This window comes from Clarias gariepinus, chromosome 2 (assembly GCF_024256425.1).
Source record: "Clarias gariepinus isolate MV-2021 ecotype Netherlands chromosome 2, CGAR_prim_01v2, whole genome shotgun sequence".
Lineage (NCBI taxonomy): Eukaryota > Metazoa > Chordata > Actinopteri > Siluriformes > Clariidae > Clarias > Clarias gariepinus.
In genome coordinates this window covers 48,868,625-48,887,875 of record NC_071101.1, presented here as the reverse complement: position 1 = coordinate 48,887,875, position 19,251 = coordinate 48,868,625, and the positions used below count along the sequence as shown (strand labels likewise).

At 38.6% G+C, this 19,251-nt stretch overlaps 3 protein-coding genes across 3 annotated transcripts; all 3 read right to left on the bottom strand.

Annotated features, from left to right (window-relative positions):
- Window positions 1-2,438: 2,438 nt before the first annotated feature.
- Window positions 2,439-3,470, bottom strand: LOC128514919 (trace amine-associated receptor 1-like). Its single transcript, XM_053488838.1, has one exon. The coding sequence runs from the start codon at window positions 3,468-3,470 to the stop codon at window positions 2,439-2,441; it is 1,032 nt and encodes a 343-aa protein (XP_053344813.1).
- A 10,915-nt stretch (window positions 3,471-14,385) lies between these two features.
- On the bottom strand, window positions 14,386-16,492 carry LOC128541314 (trace amine-associated receptor 1-like). The gene is made up of 3 exons (XM_053511673.1): window positions 16,462-16,492; window positions 15,090-15,371; window positions 14,386-15,017 (listed from the first exon to the last, which is right to left on the bottom strand). The coding sequence occupies exons 1-3, from the start codon at window positions 16,490-16,492 to the stop codon at window positions 14,386-14,388; spliced, it is 945 nt and encodes a 314-aa protein (XP_053367648.1).
- Window positions 16,493-16,839: 347 nt separating this feature from the next.
- Window positions 16,840-17,871, bottom strand: LOC128514188 (trace amine-associated receptor 1-like). The gene has a single exon (XM_053487925.1). The coding sequence runs from the start codon at window positions 17,869-17,871 to the stop codon at window positions 16,840-16,842; it is 1,032 nt and encodes a 343-aa protein (XP_053343900.1).
- Between the last annotated feature and the right edge of the window lie 1,380 nt (window positions 17,872-19,251).

Below are 19,251 nucleotides of genomic sequence, written 5' to 3'. Positions count from 1 at the left end.
CGAACGAGACGGGAGGATGGGAGAGGCGTGGCGACAATTTCAGCTTTTATTTTCGGCGCTTTCTTACGTTTCGGCCGAAACCGATAATGCTATTTCGGCCGAAAATTTTCGGTGCCCGAAATTTCGGTGCATCCCTGCCAGTCAGTATCTGGTGTGGCCACCAGCTGCTTGAAGTACTGCAGTGCATCTCCTCCTCATGGACTGCCTATTGTGGACAGTCTGAGCACTGATGGAGGGATTGTGTGTTCCTGGTGTGACTCGGGCAGTTGTTGTGGCCATCCTGTACCTGTCACGCAGGTGTAATATTCGGATGTACCAATCCTGTGCAGGTGTTGTTACACGTGGTCTATCTAATACTCTCTTCACCTCTAGAACATTCCTTACAAACTCCTCTTTCTGAATAACTCCTACTCCATTTCTTTTCCTATCCACACCATGGTAAAACAATTTGAACCCTGATCCTAAGCTTCTAGCCTTGCTACCTTTTCACCTGGTCTCCTGGACACACAGTATATCCACCTTCCTTCTCTGCAACATATCAACTAACTCTCTTACCTTCCCTGTCATGGTCCCAACATTCAAAGTCCCTACTATCACTCCTAAACTCTTGCCTTTCCTCTTCTCTCTTTGCTTTCGAACACCCCTTCCTCCTCTCTTTCTTCGACCAACAGTAGCCCAATCTCCACCAGCACCCTGTAGGTCAACAACACCAGTGGCGGTCGTTGTTAACCCGGGCCACGACCGATCCGGTGTGGGAATTATATTTGTGATTCGCATCATTAGTTTGGCAAATGTTTTACGTCAGATGCCCTTCCCGACACAATCCTCTGCATTTATCCAGACTTGGGACTGGCACCCCCCCCCCCCCCCCCCCCCTGTGATTACATTTCCATCTTTTCGCGTGAAAAATTTAACGTTAATTTTTTTGGTGGTCCTTGCGGAAGCTTCCAGACCTTGCAGAACTTCGCAGAATGTTAGCATAACGTCGGCGGGCAATCGCAGCAGCTTACGGGTCCTAACATCGCATCTCACCGTGTGTCAAAGCGCATACTGTAGGTGAGATAGGGGTATTAGGCACCTTAAGCCGCCTCGAATTACCGCCCAAAGTTCCGCGAAGATCTGCAAGGTCCGCGAGCTTCTGTAAGTTAAACATGTTTTATTATTTTGCGTGGTAAAATTCGAACTTAACCTCGGCACCAAAACTCACACTGAATCATAATTAACCGTACTTATGGCCCCCGCACGAAACCGTGTAGTTGAGATACTGTAGGGGTATTAAACCTCTACTCTGTCATTTTATTCCAAAAGTGCGCTATACAACCCCAACCACTTACATGCTTCACATTGTTTCTGAAGCTGGTGAAAAGTGTTGTCAGCTGTTTGTCAATCAACTATGATTGTATACTCGGTTCGTTTCACTATCACTACAGGTTAGATAAAAATATTAGGGACAGTTTGGTGATTTCATTTATATATTAGTCTATTATGGCATGCTATTGATAAGTTAACCCATGTCGAAATAAACACTATTAAAAGAATTTAGTGCCATGTTTAATTTGCATATAAGTGCTGTCTTTCTTAACGCTGTCATGCAAAAGGAGTCAAAAATCGATTCCTGAGCAACCAGTGTCAGCTAATTCAGTACCCTCACTGTAGACAGCGCCTTGTAACGTCAAAGGTAAGAGGCAGCGACTTAAGAAGACTCCTAAGGGACAGTTCTAGAAATACACTTAGAAAAGTTGTCACTTCAAATAAGATATATCTCAAGAGTCTTCTTAGCTCGCGAATAGTGTGCGTTATCTAGAAACCGGGCCCTGTGCAGTTCAGAATAATTTAAAAAAGAGATTATATTTGCAGATTTAAGATTAAAAATTATATTATTTTTAATACATAAGGGGTAAACTAAAACTGGGACCCTTGATTGTGCAGGATAACAAAACACAGTTATGAAAGTTAAAAGCTCTATTTATTTTTCTGCTTCATGTCTGAAACAATGGCCCCAGAACTTTTAATTATGTAAACATGTGATGTGGGAATGTGGCAATAACTCCCTTTCAAGTTCCTGTAATGTACAAGTGATGCAGTGGTCAGAATAAGATTGCGGCCTTTGTTGATAAAATCCATCTTTTTGTTTGTTTGTTTGTTTTTAATCAAAGGAAAGGACCACTGAATGTAATTAGGTGATAATAATCCCAATTAATTATTTGGATCCTGAAAGAAAAAAAAAACAGATCTTCTTAGAAGATATATATAACAGTAAATTTAATGCATCTATGTAGTTGACACTGAAAAAATATTTTAAAGCTAATGAGTCAATTCTGTTGATTCTGTTTTAATAATACAAAATAAATCATGCTAAAACAAGGTAAATCTTTATGTTAAGAAGTGTAATGATAGAAAATAATAAACATCAAGACATCACCATGTAGATGTTTTGCTTAATGTGAAAAAAGATTAATTCTTGAAGAACCAGACTGAAATATTTTTCCAGATAAAACAATCCTCAGTGCTTTTCTAAACCACTTGTAGAAAAAAGCGTACACCATCGGATTACAAGTCGAATTTAAATATCCAACCCAAGCCAACATATCTAAGAATGTAGGTGGGATCAAAAATCCAGTATAAGGATCAATGATATTGAAGAAAAAAAATGGAGTCCAAAGTGCGAGAAACACTCCCATAACCACCGCCAGGGTTTTTGTTGCCTTTTTCTCCTCTTTGCTTATCACAGATTGTGATTTATTTTTTGAGTCCTGAATGGATTTGGCTTGTTTTTGTGCAACACGGAATATTTTTGTATAAATGCTGAGCATGATGATACCTGGGAAATAAAAGGAGAGCAAAGAGGAAGTCGTGCTGGAGGCAGCATTTTGGACCAAAAGACATCCACCTTCACATGCAACATTTTCATTATAAAAATCTTCAAGGCCCAGTATGTTAAGACCAAGAAATATTATCCCAAACCCAGCTGTGAATGAAACACTCCAGCAAATGGAAATCATAACAAACGTTACAAAAGGTGTAATTATGGTCTGATATAACAAGGGCTTACACACAGCATAATATCGATCTACAGCTATAAAACATAAGTTTATAATAGATGCAGTACATAATGTGATGGTAAAACTGAGGTGAATTTTACAGAATAATGTTCCAAAATACCAGCAATTTTCGACAGAAAAAATCACACTTGGGGGCATAACAACTCCTCCTAACAACAGATCAGTTACAGCCAGAGACAGGACGAGATAATTTGTTGGAATGTGGAGCTGTTTAAAATGAACGATGCTCAGGATGACAAAAAAGTTTCCAAATACTGTTAAAATCACCACCAAGGTGATAAACATGTAAAGTGACACTCTGATAAAAAGAGGGTAATTGAATTTTGTACAAGAATTGTTTAAAAATTCATAGCAAAGAGGAATGACATCCAGTGTCCGAGTTTGGTTGGAATTCATTTCGAAATCCATCTGTTGAGATATATTATTTTCTGCAAATTAATAAAAATATATATATTAAACACAATCATGCTTTAAAACATTCTTTTATATTAAATAATTTATAAAACATATTTTTCATCTGTAATTCATTCATCATAAATCCTTCCTTAAGTGAACTGACCAGTCACAATGTCCATTTTATAAGTTTTCATGCTCATAATACCTTCATGAAACATTTATTGGAGAGAAAATATAAATAGCTAAAAAGTTTAAGGAGAGAGAATATAAATAACAAGAAAGTTATAATGACTAATGCTTGTCCTTCCTACTTTCTTTCCATTGATTAAACGTATTGTGAATTACACTTATTATCATGAAATTCTTCATTCCCAACAAACCTCAAAAATGTTTGATGTTGTGCATGGAACATTTGTATTCCAAGTAAACCAATATACCTTCTTTTGTACCATGCAGACAAAGTTAGCCATAAAGGGCAAATGTCTACATTTATAACCTGTCCTTGCCTGTGGCAGTGTGTAAAATTAATTCCTGGTGGAACATGATGGTGAAATAAACAACCATCCCAAATGTAATATTATTTTTTTTTCACTGTTAGCCAAAAATATCACTGTGGTTTAACATATTATATAGATCTAAGCCATGACTAGAGTTTATGGAAATACCTTGTTAAATCTCATTTTCAGCTCAATGTTCACTTTGAGCTCCAAAACATGATAGTGCCATGGAAGTGTTAAACTACACTTCCTGTCAGCCACAGTCATTTAGGGTCATGTGCACTTGATGTAAGTTTGTCACTTATCTGTTTGTTTTACAAGTTCTGGCTTTGTCATAGTGTCTGGCTTCTATTGAGGTAGTCTTATTTTATAGTTGCACTTCTTGCATGTATTGCATGTTACTGAGTGTTCATATGTATCGCACACTTTTATTTATTATTTATTGCACTTGCATCCTATCCTTGCACTTTGCCTCTTTGTGACAGAAAGCAAAAAGAAATATGGACAAATCACATTAGCATCTGCTTGTTCTGGTCTGGAATGAGCTGATTTCTTTCTGTGTGTGGAAAAGGAGCTGATCTATGATAATCACTGCGGCTGGACCAGCTTCAGTCTCAACTTGACTATTTTATGGCAGAATTCCCCGAATAGAACTTTTCAAAGGTGTAGGGTTTCCGCTCTATCAAATCTTTAAATCAAATCTTTAAAAACTCAAGTTGATTTAATTACTGATTTACAATTTATAATATAGACTTTATCTTCTATCCGTCCACCATCTAGCATGATTTAGACCATCTTACCAATTCTCTTTATGCAGAGCGAGAGGAAAACATAAACAAAAGGGCAAAAGCACACTAAAAGTAGCTAAGACACCATTGTCACATGTGTGGAACTCCTCTCTACTAGAGGTTGGGTCTATCAGTGCTGCGAAGGAGGGTGTGTAGGTGTTGTATTTACAAAAATTTAACTGTATATACTTTTGCAGAATGATAGAAGTTATGTTCTTGTCGTGAAGTGTATAGGACTGTCGATCTGTGACAGTGGTTTTATTCTTCTCTCTTTCCTGATGGTTGAAGGAACTCTTTCATTTACATACATTTACATTTACATTTAGGCATTTGGCAGACGCTCTTATCCAGAGCGACTTACAAAAAGTGCTTTAATGTTTACAACATTGGATACATACTTACACTGGGTTAACTAGGTTAATAACTAAGTACCATTAGTCCAACACAACTGAGTTTTTTTTTTTTTTTTTTTTTTTTTTCTCGGGGGGAGGGGGGTTAGTCCAAGTACTGGAGAAACAGATGCGTCTTGAGTCGTCGTTTAAAGATAGTCAAAGTCTCTGATGTACGGACATCTAGAGGAAGTTCATTCCACCATCTAGGTGCCAGAACAGAAAAGAGCCTGGATGAATGCCGCCCTCGATCCCTGAGAGATGGTGGGATGAGGCGAGCAGTGCTGGAGGATCGGAGGCAACGTGGTGCAGTGCGTGGTGTAATTAGCGCAGAGAGGTAAGTGGGTGCTGGGCCATTTTTGGCTTTGTAGGCAAGCATCAGTGTTTTGAATTTGATGCGGGCAGCTACAGGAAGCCAGTGCAGGGAGCGGAGGAGTGGGGTGGTGTGGGAGAACTTGGGAAGGTTAAAAACGAGTCGTGCTGCTGCATTCTGGATCAGTTGCAGAGGACGAATCGTGGACAGAGGCAGGCCTGCCAGGAGTGAGTTGCAGTAGTCCAGTCTTGAAATAACAAGGGACTGAACAAGCACCTGAGTAGCCTGTGAAGAAAGAAATGGGCGAATTCTTCTGATATTGTAAAGAAGAAATCGACAAGAGCGAGTAAGGTTAGCGATGTGTGGGGAAAATGACAGATGATTGTCCACGGTTACCCCAAGATTGCGGGCGGTGGTTGAGGGAGTGATTTGGTTGTTGTCCATGGATATCACAAGGTCTTGACCTGGAGATGAGTCACAAGGGATAAACAACAGTTTGGTTTTACTGAGATTGAGCTTCAGCTGATGATCTTCAGCTTTCATCATCATTCTTATCAGTTCTTGAGGTTCAAGCTATGGTAATGTCTTTGGTTCATGTGTGGATTTTATTGGACCTTGGCCTTCAGCGCTTCCTTGGTCTAGTTTGCTCCAAGGTGTGTTTGTTGTTTTTCCCTGGCGGTTCCATTGGATTTCCAGGACCTTTTTTGATTTCATGATTTGTTTCATTGATTTTTCATGAGGTCTGGGCTGTTCCCAGGATTTCTTCCAGTTATGTCTGGATAAGGGATCAACGTTCATGCAATCCATCCCAGTGGCGGTTCCTCTGTTTCTCCCGGTACCAGCATAAGAGTCTCAGTTTCAATTGGTCTAGCATGGGTTTTACTCTTTGGGTGGAGGCTTGGGGTTTTAATGATGGGTGCCCTCTAGAGCCAGCCCCTGATATTGAGTGCTATAGTTAAGAACTGTTGTGGTTTTGGCACCCTTTTCTAAAGCCATCTTCTGTTTGCCATAGACTTTATGCGCCAAGTCTCACAATTGCTGATTATTTATGGTTTGCAGATATGGACGTTAATATCCTCCAGGTATGCCTGGTTATCTTTACTACCTGGCACATTTGGAGTGAATTTGCCAATGTTGCGAGGTCTTTGAAGTCTAAGTCATGATCTGTGGCTAAAAGGAGCAGGTAATATGCACATTCTTGCAGGAAAACAACATCCTAGAAGAATTTCAGTCAGGTTTCAGGCCCCATCATAGTACAGAAACTGCACTAGTTAAGATTGCAAACGACTTGTTTTTAGCTTCAGACCAAGGCTGCATCTCAATACTAGTCTTACTTGATCTAAGTGCTGCATTCGACACTATAGATCATAATATTCTCATAGACCGCCTACAAAATCATATAGGTATTCAGGGGCAGGCATTAAAATGGTTTAGATCATACCTGTCTGATCGATACCATTTTGTAGATCTAAATGGAGTACCGTCTGATGTAATGCCAGTGAAATATGGGGTCCCACAAGGGTCAGTTTTAGGACCTCTCCTGTTCTCAATTTACATGCTTCCCCTGGGAAACATCATTAGAAGGCATGGGATTAGTTTCCATTGTTATGCTGATGATACCCAATTATACATCTCAACAAAACCAGATGAAATACCCAAGTTGTCTAGATTAACAGAGTGTGTCCAGGACATAAAAGATTGGATGACCAATAACTTTCTTTTACTAAATTCAGATAAGACAGAGATATTGCTCATCGGCAATTCAGCCTGCGTTTAGAAGGATATACTGTTACTACTAGCTCAACAGTAAAAGACCTGGGCGTGATATTAGACAGTAACTTGTCTTTTGAAAATCATATTTCCAATATCACAAAAACAGCCTTTTTCCATCTTAGAAAAATTGCCAAACTTAGGAGTATTCTATCCGTATCTGATGCAGAAAAGCTAGTTCATGCATTCATGACCTCCAGACTGGACTATTGTAATGCATTACTAGGTGGTTGTCCTGCATCCTCAATAAACAAGCTACAGTTAGTCCAAAATGCAGCCGCCAGGGTTCTCACTAGATCAAGAAAATATGATCATATAACACCTATATTATCATCCCTGCACTGGCTACCTGTTCAATTTAGAATTAATTACAAAATAGTACTACTTACATACAAGGCTTTAAATGGTTTAGCTCCCTCATACCTAACCAGTCTTTTGATACGCTATAATCCACCACGTCCCTTAAGATCACAAAACTCCGGACTTCTGGTAATTCCCAGAATTTTAAAATCTACAAAAGGGGGCAGGGTATTTTCATATTTGGCTCCAAAGCTTTGGAATAGCCTTCCAGACACTGTTCGGGGAGCAGACACGGTTTCCCAATTCAAAAGTAGGCTCAAGACGCATCTCTTTAATCTGGCATACACGTAACTCATCCCATAACCTCATACTCCAGTACACCTATCCTGAATGGCAACTACGCTAATTCTCTCCATCTTTTCTGTATTTTTCTACCCATCCTGAGACATCTGGAGATTGTGCCAGCTTCAGTAGACAAAGGCCAACCCTGCGAGGTTTCTAAGGCATCTTGAGAAGGACCTGCTCCAGCTAGATTCTGCTTTATGATGGCTGGAGCTACACATCCTGCTCCTGTGCTTCCAGTGATCTGACCCCATCTGCCCTCTGCACCTACTGCTGAACTGAATCTACACAACTTCTGATATATTGAACTTTCACCTGCACAACACACTTGATGTTATTTCTATCTGTTATCACCCAGATGAGGATGGGTTCCCTGTTGAGTCTGGTTCCTCTCAAGGTTTCTTCCTATTGCCATCTCAGGGAGTTTTTTCTTGCCACTGTCGCCGTCACCCTTGGCTTGCTCATCAGAGACATTTCATTCATCATTCATTCATTTCATTATTATCTAGACACATTTTTCTCACACATACACACTTCCAAATATTTTCTTTTCTTTTCTTTTCTAAAAAAAAAAAAAAATCTTTTTTTTTTTTTTTTTGTGAAGCTGCTTTGGGACAATGACCATTGTTAAAAGCGCTATATAAATAAAATTGAATTGAATTGAATTGAATTCTCTTTTTTTTGCTGTGAGGGAGGGTGCTTCAGAAGGAGTTGGGGAATGTTTCAGCATGACCCCTTCACCTCTTCCACTACATGTTGATCCAGGAACAGGGGAGCCGGTCCTGCTCGGCTTGGGTGAGATGGGTGCCTGCCGTGTTCCTGACAGACTCTTCTTTAATATAGGCTAGCTGTTGCATGAGCAGCTGTTCTTATTCCTTGCCCTGTCCAGGTGAGTTTCAAGGGCTTTAATTCTGCCATTTTTATTCATGAAGTCAGTATCGGCCTTTTCCAGAAGCTGTTCTGCATATTGTCGGAGAGATCAGCATAGTCTACCTTCCCCTGTTCTCCTACTTGCATAGAGCTGCCAGAGTTTCTTGCACCCTGGTAATTTCTTCCTTAGTGCCTTGTCTCATGAGGCTTGTTAATAATCATGTGGCTTGTTGTTTTAGTGGCCTTAGGTAGTAGGCTTACCATTGCGTCACTTAGCCATGTCTCCAAATCCTCCCAGTGGTTGACACAATCTGTGGTGCGAGACGTGTTATGATGGGGGTTCTAGAACCATGACTGACACAGAGGAAAAGGAAAAAAAAGCCTGAAGAGGGAAAAAACTAAAAAGACGGACGTGTACGTGTGCAATGTTAAGTGAGGGCTGATGCTGAGTGTGGTTTTCTGTGATTGTTGGCTTCTGGTGGACATGCTATTAACTGTACATCTCTGTTTAAAGAACTAGTGAGCATCCAGGTAGCACAGCTAGAGAACATAAGTAGAAAAGAATGACCACACACAGAGAAAAAGATAAAGTACTAATGGCCTGCTTCCACTTTTCATATAAGAGAAAGTTCATTTTTTTTGTAAGGAAAGGTTAGAGAGAAAGGGAAAGTGGAATCTTCTTTTCTGGTTGCTGAATTATTTCAATATCAATTTTCTCCTCTCCCTTTTTTTATTAAGTTTGATTTAGAAGGATGATCCTAAAACAAGGGGTTTTGAAACAGGGATTTATTGATACCAGGACTGTGATGGTTATGAAGATTTCCTCTGGGGTAAAAGAAAAAGAAAACAACAAGAATGACAGTATTGATTTTTCAGTTGGTAGGGTTGACAACCATGCACCAATTAAAACTTTCTTAAGATTTGATGGACACCTATCAGTTCTCTTGTTGACTTGCCTTAGCCTTGGCTTGGTAGGATCCCAGGATGAGGACCTCTGGAGCTCTGACAGAGTGACCATCGAGTTCTTGGTCACCTCCCTGACACTTTTCCCCTTATATAGCTCAGTTTAGATGGCAGGCCAGCTCTAGGAAGAGTCCTGGTGGTTTTGAACTTCTTCCACTTACGGATAATAGGGGCCACTGTTCTCATTGCAACATTCAAAGCAGCAGAAACTTATCTGTAACCTTCCCCAGATTTGTGCCTTGAGACAATCCTGTCGTGGAGGTCTACAGACAATTCCTTCGACTTCATGCTTGGTTTGTGCTCTGACATGAACTGTCAAGTATGGGACCTTATGAAAACAGGTGTGTGCCTTTCCAAATCATATCCAGTCAACTGAATTTACCATGGGTGGACTCCAATTAAGCTGCAGAAACATCTCAAGGATGATCAGAGAAAACAGAATGCGCCTAAGCTTCATGGCAAAGGCTGTGAATACTTATGTAAATGTGCTTTCTCAATTTTTTTATTTTTAATAAATTTGCAAAAATCTCAATTAATCTTTTTCCATGTTGTCATTATAGGGTGTTGTGTGTAGAATTCTGTGGAAAAAAAATAACTTAATCCATTTTAGAATAAGGCTGTTACATAACAAAATGTGGAAAAAGTGATGCACTGTGAATACTTTCGGGGTGCACTGTATACACACACGCACGCACACACTGCTCCTCTCCTTCAGCCTCTGTTTGTTTAACTCAGTAGCCCCAAATAAAAACTAATTTGTGTAAACCACTTTCTGCTTTTGGGTCCATTACTTTCCCTGTCTCTCCTTATTAATTCTTAGCAGCAAAGCCTCCTGCAGATATCCCAAACCCTGTGACAATTGTCAACCCTGTTTCCACAGTTATGCTCTGCACTTCCCAGCTACAGTACCACCCAGCTCGACAAAAATCTTGTTTCCCCAACCCTACAGTAGAGATCCTGGTACTTGCCGTCGTTCTTGTCACAAATCTCTCTGTTACTCGAGCTTCAGCCCTCAGCTTTCCCTACTGAGCATTCTAAAGTGACGTACATCATTACCCTTTTCATAAAGAGGGCCCGCAAATGGGGAACGGCCGTCCCCTGCTGCGTCACCTTCATCGCCTTCACTGAGGAGATGAGAAGGGTATTTGACAACTCCCACATAGTAAGGTAGGCTGCCATACAGCTGTTGGAGCTTAGCAAAGCCCCCCAGGGTTTGGAACTCAATAGTGTATGATTACGATATTAAATTTTAAACCCTGGCGGCTTCCACTCAGTGGGACACTCATGAATGAGCTATCGGAACAGGTCAAGAACCAGCTAATTTTCCAGAAGCTCACAGAAGATTTGAATAACCTAATGGACCTTGCTGGGCAAGTTAATTTGCGCCTCAGACAAAGGCACCGCACCCCTAACCAACCCCGGGTCAGGGACGGCACCTCTCCCACTCTGACCATGCCACTTCCCCCGCTGAACCCATGCAGGTTGGGCGAACCCAGATTTCTCCAGAGGATAACGTCGGATCCAGGCAGGAGCATGCCTCCACTGTGGCCAGGTCATACATTTGCGCCTACAGTGCTCATTAAAAGCAAGGCTCCTGCAGTGAACCTAGGCACACTGAAGGGAGATGCTCAAGAGCAGTGGCCTAGAGGCCGTCTAGTCTTTCCCTTTACACTCTTCCTTGACAATCAGTCCCATGTAGCTCATGGCCTTGTCAACTCTGGCTCTGACCAGAAAATAAGCTGTGCCATGAGGGTCAAGGAACTGGTCAAGGAACATTATGAGTATTTGGTCATGCAGTTTGGACTAGCCAGTGTTCCAAGCCCTAGTTAACGATATCCTCAGAGACTTCATCAATGTTTTTGTCTCCTTGTATCTCGATGACATCCTTATCTTTTCATGTTCCCTAGAAGAACATAAGATACATGTCTGCCAGATACTCCAAAGATTCCTTAAAAACCAGCTCTTTGTTAAGGCTGAGAAGTGTGAGTTCCACAGCAGCACAGTCTCCTTTCTAGGCTTCATCGTCACCATGTCTAAAATTCAGATAGACCCCACCAAGCTGAGAGCAGTTACAGACTGGCCCACAACACATAAGGAGCTTTAGCGCTTCCTGGGGTTCGCTAACTTCTACGGATGATTCATTCATGACTATAGTTCGGTGGCTGCTCCACTCATCTCCTTGACCTCGGCCAAGACCCCATTTGTTTGGTCAGAACAAGCGGCCAGGGCATTTGTAGACCTGAAAAAGCGGTGGTTCCCCCCACCCTCTCCCACTAAAGCCAGATCCTTCCCTTTAGTTTGTGGCTAACTCAGGCATTGGGGCAGTCCTATCCCAAAGGTCACCCAACAACAATAAGCTGCATCCATGTTGTTTCTTTTCCCACCATCTCTCTTTCACAGATAGAAACTGTGGCATTGGTGACCAGGAGCTACTGGCAGTCCAACTTGCTCTGGAAGAGTGGAGGCATTGGCTGGAGGGCACTGAAACCCCTTTCCTGGTCTAGGAATTAACCCTCAGCTTTATAAGCATGCCGGGGAAGTCGGTCAGCACCGCAGTGTCTCGCTGTTCGCAAGGCATACGCACTGGTATCAGGAAAACATTTGCAGCAGTTTTATTGTGCAACCAGCACCCCTCACTGATCCTGAGGGATATTCTCACACTACCTACCTCCAGGTTCACGGAGGATTCCCCGACCTCTTCACCCTGCCCTCTCCTTACGTCACAGGGGATTTCCTCACACATTCATTGCGCACCCTGACACTCTTTCTTCCTCTCACATGCACACGAACACATACATGTGCACACACCTGCTGCTGCGCACTGACTCTGTCACACACACATACACAAACACACACACACGCCCACACTGTTCCTCTCCTCCAGCCTCTTTGTTCAACTCTTTAGCCCCAAATAAAACTCATTTGTGTAAACCACTTTTTGCTATTGGGTCTTTTCTTTCCCTGTCTCCCTCAATGACAGTTTGTGACAGGATTCTATCAAACAAAACACTCCCATTTTCAGCATTGAGTTGACTAGCTTTTAAAAAATCAAATGGTAGCAAGACTTTGGTTAGTTACTCTATGCTCAGTACCAGGGATATTTAATCATATAGATGAATTTTGAGGGTGGAACACTCACTAACAAATCAAACTTTAAAGGCCTTATAAGAGAAAGAACAAGGATCATGCTTTCTTCTTTCTCTCTGTGCTTTTTCATAGTGATTTAATCTGTCTGCGCAGACAATTGTTAACTTTTAAAACAATTGGCGTTCTATTTCATTCATTCACATGCTGGCATGTCACAATACAAGTACCTAATACAGTAAAAAATAAAAAAATAAACTGTTTCTCTGTCTTTAATCTGTTTCTGGACAATAGAAAAGATATGGTAATATGTCTTGTTTTTTTTTTTATTTTTAAGCAAAACAATGCCCGCCGTTATTCTCCAAAATTATATGTTGCGTTTCAGATCTTTGTCAGAGATGAATAGAATATTTAAGGATTTGAGTTGATTTAATTAAACTGATTAAAATTTATCGCATGCACTCCATCATCTATCCATACACAGTCTAGCATGATTTAGTGTATCTTACCAACTCTGTTTTATCTTGTGACTAACAATGAAATCTGGTAAAATCTGGTATTTGCTGATTATGAGCAAAGTAACGTAAGATTTGGGTGAATGTTTTAACTTTAAAATACACAACCGCAACAATAGTTCTTTATAAAGAAACAAGAATTTATTGAACTACTCTGTTACTCCTATGATACATGGAACTATGCTACCTAGAACACACACATACACACACATACACAGACACACAAACAGTTCTGAGGGTAAAAGTTAGTGAAATTCTGAGGAAGACCCAAACTTCTAGAACTGGTTACTAGATCAAGAGCAGAGCAGAGCCTTGGGTTTATCTTTACTGCTTACTCCAGCAAAACGGAATCCCAGCATTACTGATTGGTTGGCAATCTCGCATTGGAATGATGTACTGTATTTCATATTGGTTACTAGTTGCTTGGTTACCAATGACGGCACTCTGGAATGGCTAGCCACGACCCGCACGGTTCCCTTTTCATGCCTACATTAGCCTAATGTTTGATCTGTCACATGGGGAAACATCCTGATAAAGTTTTTAATACTTTTATAAAGTATATTCACATGAGCCCTGTTCATACTACCAACTTTTCATTCTCTCTAATGCTCTTCAATTAAAACAAGCTTTCATTCAATATCAAAAATCCCATATATATATATATATATGTATATATTTAAGGTTCAGTGGAACCTTAAATTGCGAGTAACCAGTTTTGCAATTAACTTTATGTAGCTAGCCACGACTTAAGTAGATTGTTAATGTGACTTGTGTTTGGAGATTAAACACTCTTTGGGGACAAAAAAAAAAAACCTATGCAGTTGATATCCACATTTCTGATTTATACAATTGTCATTCTTCTTGGTAAATACAGCAAAAGTAAATCCGACACACATAGGTAATTGAATTATGTATTAAATTTTCAAATGCTTACAAATATATTATAAAAAAATTACTTTAAAATCATTATTTTATGTTGATTCTGTTATTTAACTTGTAAAATAAATTATGCCAGAACTAACCAAACAAAAACATTTGGTTAACAAATATAATTAAATGGATGTGTTACATCAGGACATCAAATTTATATTCTTACTCAGTGTGAAAAAAGGTTAATTCTTGAAGAACCCGACAAAAATATTTCCCCAGATAAAAAAATCCTCAGTGCTTTCCTAAACCACTTGTAGAAAAAAGCATACACCATTGGATTACAGGTCGAATTTAAAAATCCAGTCCAAACCAGCATATCTAACAATACAGGAGGAATCAAATAACCAATAAAGGGGTCAACGATATTGCAGATAAAGAATGGAGTCCAAAGTGAGAGAAACACTCCCAAAACCACTGCCAGTGTTTTTGTTGCCTTTTTCTCCTCTTTGCTTATTATGGACTGTGTTTTATTTTTTAAATCCTGAATGGCTTTTGCTTGTTTTTTTGCAACACGAAATATTTTCATATAAATGCTAATCATGATGATACCTGGGAAATAAAAGGAGAGCAAAGAGGAAGTCGTGCTGGAGGCAGCATTTTGGACCAAAAGACATCCACCTTCACATGCAACATTTTCATTATAAAAATCTTCAAGGCCCAGTATGTTAAGACCAAGAAATATTATCCCAAACCCAGCTGTGAATGAAACACTCCAGCAAACGGAAATCATAACAAACGTGACAAAAGGTGTAATTATGGTCTGATATAACAAGGGCTTACACACAGCATAATATCGATCTACAGCTATAAAACATAGGTTTATAATAGATGCAGTACATAATGTGATACTTAGACTGAGGTGAATTTTACAGAATAATGTCCCAAAATACCAGCAATTTTCAACAGAAAAAATCACACTTGGGGGCATAACAACTCCTCCTAACAACAGATCTGTTACAGCCAGAGACAGGACGAGATAATTTGTTGGAATGTGGAGCTGTTTAAAATGAACGATGTTCAGGATGACAAAAAAGTTTCCCAATACTGTCAAAATCACCACCAAGCTGAAAAACATGTAAAGTGACACTCTGATAAGAAGAGGGTAATCGAATTTCACACAGGAATTGTTTAAAAATCCTGATGGCCGGTCCTCTAGGGAGCAACATTAGCCATGTTTTCTGGGTGGAAGGATGGCATTATCTCCCTTTCATCAGTCAATACAGCAGTGATAAACTGTGGGCATCTTTGTTCTCATTTATGCTAAGAATTAGGTGGTTTAAGGGGTGATATGATTTGTTACCAAACTATTTTGCGAAGAAATATGATAGTCATTGAATTAGAAAAGATTTTTTTTAAGGATTAGATTTTTTTTCTTTGATCTGTTTCACGACCTGTTAGCTCACTTTAAAACAGATAAATAAACACAGAAAGCTGTTGTAAATTTACGTTACCTTATAAAACGTCAAATAAAAAGCTACAACAAGACAATATTTAATATAAAAGGGGAAATCTTTTGCACAATCCATTTACATCTATGAATAAATAGAGATATACTCAAGAAAAAATGTGCTGAATTGTATATTTCACTTATGAGATATATCACTGAGGTTATGTTGGTCAGTAGAGGAGCTGAAGGATATAGTGTACTAATTATAACTTAGCATATATAATAGGTGCTTAGGGACTTATGGCACCTTAAAGAAAGAATTGTGTATTTTAGAAAGTAAAATATTTCGAAAGATAAATATTGTATAAAGCTGTGTCAAACATGTACATTATAGTTAATTTTTTTGAGCCCATGTACAGTATGTAAACAGAGTTGGGCAGTATTTTAAGGTACATGATAATAAGTACCGTATTATTATAACCATTTGGCGATTATACACTTTTCATTGGGGGATGATTTGGCAGTTACATTAGTTTCAGTTCTGCTAAATAATATTAATTACATTTGTAACATTGTACATGAGGAATGTTAAAAATTATTTAAAAAAAATATATATATACAATATATATATATATAACAAAAAATATATAATATGAATATCACCAGAACATCATAATTTTTCTTTTTTACTCAATGTGAAAAAAGGTTAATTCTTGATAAACCTGACTGAAATGTTTTCCCAGACAAAAGTCCTCAACACTTAAAAAAAAAAAGGTTTCTGTAGTGACAATTCTGGTTTATATAACCGGCAACTTATTCTGTCATTATTGGTAAATAAAGGTAAATCTAATGCACTTAGGGAATGCTGTGTATGAAATTTCCACATGTCTAAAATTACAATGTAAAAAATGCATTAAAAAAATCATAAATTACACATTCACAATGTGAGCAAATGCAATAGTATACTTTTAATTCATTTTATTTATTTTAAATAATTAATTAAAAACCTTCCCAACAGTGTTTGATGGATGGTGCTTAGTTAATAACCTAGTAACCCAGTGTGGGTATCTATCCAAAGACGGAAACTTAGGCACTTTTGTAAGTCGCTCTGGATAAAAGGATCTGCCAAATGCCTAAATGTAATTTTAACAGTTTTTACCATGTACAGTAATGTATCTTTAAACAAACTGGAAGATTTTTATATTCAGAGCATTTGACCATGAATTGTTTTGGTCAGTATGAAAACAGATTCCTTCTTGAAGAACCTGACTGAAATATTTTGCCAGATAAAATAATTCTCAGTGCCTTTCTAAACCACTTGTAGAAAAAAGCATAAACAATCGGATTGCAGGTAGAATTTAGATATCCAATCCAGACCATCATATCAAACAACACAGGAGGAATCAAATAACCAATATAAGGTTCAATGATATTGCAGAAAAAAAATGGAGTCCAAAGTGAGAGAAACACTCCCATAATCACTGCCAGAGTCTTTGTCGCTTTTTTTTCCTCTTTGCTCATCATCAATTGTGCTTTATTTTTTAAGTCCTGAATGGATTTGGCTTGTTTTTGAGCGACACGGAATATTTTAGTATAAATGCTAAGCATGATGATACCTGGGAAATAAAAGGAGAGCAAAGAGGAAGCCGTGCTGGAGGCAGGACTTTGGAACAAAACACAACCACCTTCACAGAAAATGTTTTGGTTGTAAAAATCTTCAATGCCCAAGATGTTAAGACCAAGGAATATTATTCCAAACCCAGTGGTCACTGAAACACTCCAGCAAATGGAAATCATAACCAACATGACAAAAGGTGTAATTATGTTCTGATATAACAAGGGCTGACACACAGCATAATATCGATCTACAGCTATAAAGCACAAGTTTATAATGGACGCGGTACACAATGTGATATCAACACTGCTGTGAATTTTACAGAATAATGTCCCAAAATACCAGCAGGTTTCTATGGATCGGATCATGCTCAGAGGCATAACAAATCCTCCCAACAACAGATCAGTTACAGCCAGAGACAGGACGAGATAATTTGTTGGTATGTGGAGCTGTTTAAAATGAACGATGCTCAGGATGACAAAAAAGTTTCCAAATACTGTCAAAATCACCACCAAGCTGAAAAACACATAGAGTGGCACTTTAATAAGGAGTGGGTAAGTGAATTTTGCACAGGAACTGTTTAAAAAATCGTAGCAAAGAGGAATGATGTCCAACATCAGAGTTTGGCTCGAGTTCATTTCAAAATCCATCTGATGAGATGTTCTGTTTCCTCTGAATAAAAAAAACAAATAGATATTAAATGCAATATTTTTAAGTCTTAAAACACTTTTCTTGTAACATTAGGCAACACAAATCCATAGCTCACCATAAATCCTCTTTCAAGTTGACTGACCAGTGTTCATGTCCTTTTGTAACCCCAACACTCAAGCTGTGCTTTTATGTGCCACATTAAACTCATGTCCCAGTGGTCAGGTCAGGCCAGGCCAGTATTCCCAGTCTTATTAGCTGTAACGGCCTCATTATTTCCTCTCTATGGATTAGGCGTAAAGGGAGAAAACATTATGTTCAACCATATGGCAGTAGCATCTTGTTTTGTTTAAAATCCACTGTGATAAATTAACAGTTTTGTCTAAATAACTTGAAAGCAATGCTTGTGTAAAAGTACAAGTACTTTATCAGAAAATGACTTTGGTAGAAGTAAGGTAGCAGGCACCTACAGGTACTAGAATATTACTAATTACTACTATCACTAACAATATTAAATCAAGTGTTTTGTACTGCAGTTAAGTATAAACAGTCATTTTCCGATAATAAATGTATGTTAGTTTAGGAAAGTAAAAGTACTTTGCATTTGTATTTGTACTTTGCTACATTACATTGCCACTGTGCCACCTTAAACGCACTATTCCTTATTGTTGACCTGTCAGTACTGTAAGTAAGTAAATAAATAAATATCTAAATAAAGTAGAAAATTCCTTGTGTCATTATGATATAGGCACGTTACGCTCATTATATATTTTTGAACCTTTTCAGCTGTGGAAGGTCGGCTTACAGCCAGAGGATCTTAAAGTCTTGGTAATATCTTGGCCTTTGATAAGCTCAGAGGTAATGATGTTTGTCATACATGTTAAATGAAGTTGTTTTTAAGACTTTTATGACTTCTTAAAAATGTTCACAGAGGCTTTAACTTAAATTTATATATATATATATATATATATATATATATATATATATATATATATATATATATATATATATATATATATAAATTCCATTATAGATATATAATTCCAGTGCTTAAAAAACTATCAAATATCAAACTATTTTGACTTTCTTGTATATGCTCAATGCAGTCTTGAGGAAAAGTTCTTTAGGCCTTCTGGAGAAGATAATAAAGTGATGCAGAAATCCAATGTGTGTCTCATTAACCTTAAGAGACCTGAATAGTTATCAGTTAATAGTTTAGGATCTGCCCCTGCCTTTTATACCGAGACAAACAGATTGTGTGTGTACACTGTTACTGAAAGCTTATAATCCGGCTGAATAATTTACACACAGACTATCACTCAGGTTATTAAATCTATAACACACACATCCATCACAGCTGTAATATACCAGTCCAAATACAG

Bases quoted from the DNA above. Each gene is read 5' to 3' on its own strand.
- LOC128514919 (XM_053488838.1), bottom strand. From the start codon at position 3,470: ATGGATTTCGAAATGAATTCCAACCAAACTCGGACACTGGATGTCATT.
- LOC128541314 (XM_053511673.1), bottom strand. From the start codon at position 16,492: ATGTGGAAATTTCATACACAGCATTCCCTAA. The intron at 15,372-16,461 runs GTGCATTAGATT...GTTGCTCCCTAG, and splicing joins TCATACACAGCATTCCCTAA to AGGACCGGCCATCAGGATTT. The intron at 15,018-15,089 runs GTAAAATTCACC...TTATAGCTGTAG, and splicing joins GTATTTTGGGACATTATTCT to ATCGATATTATGCTGTGTGT.
- LOC128514188 (XM_053487925.1), bottom strand. From the start codon at position 17,871: ATGGATTTTGAAATGAACTCGAGCCAAACTCTGATGTTGGACATCATT.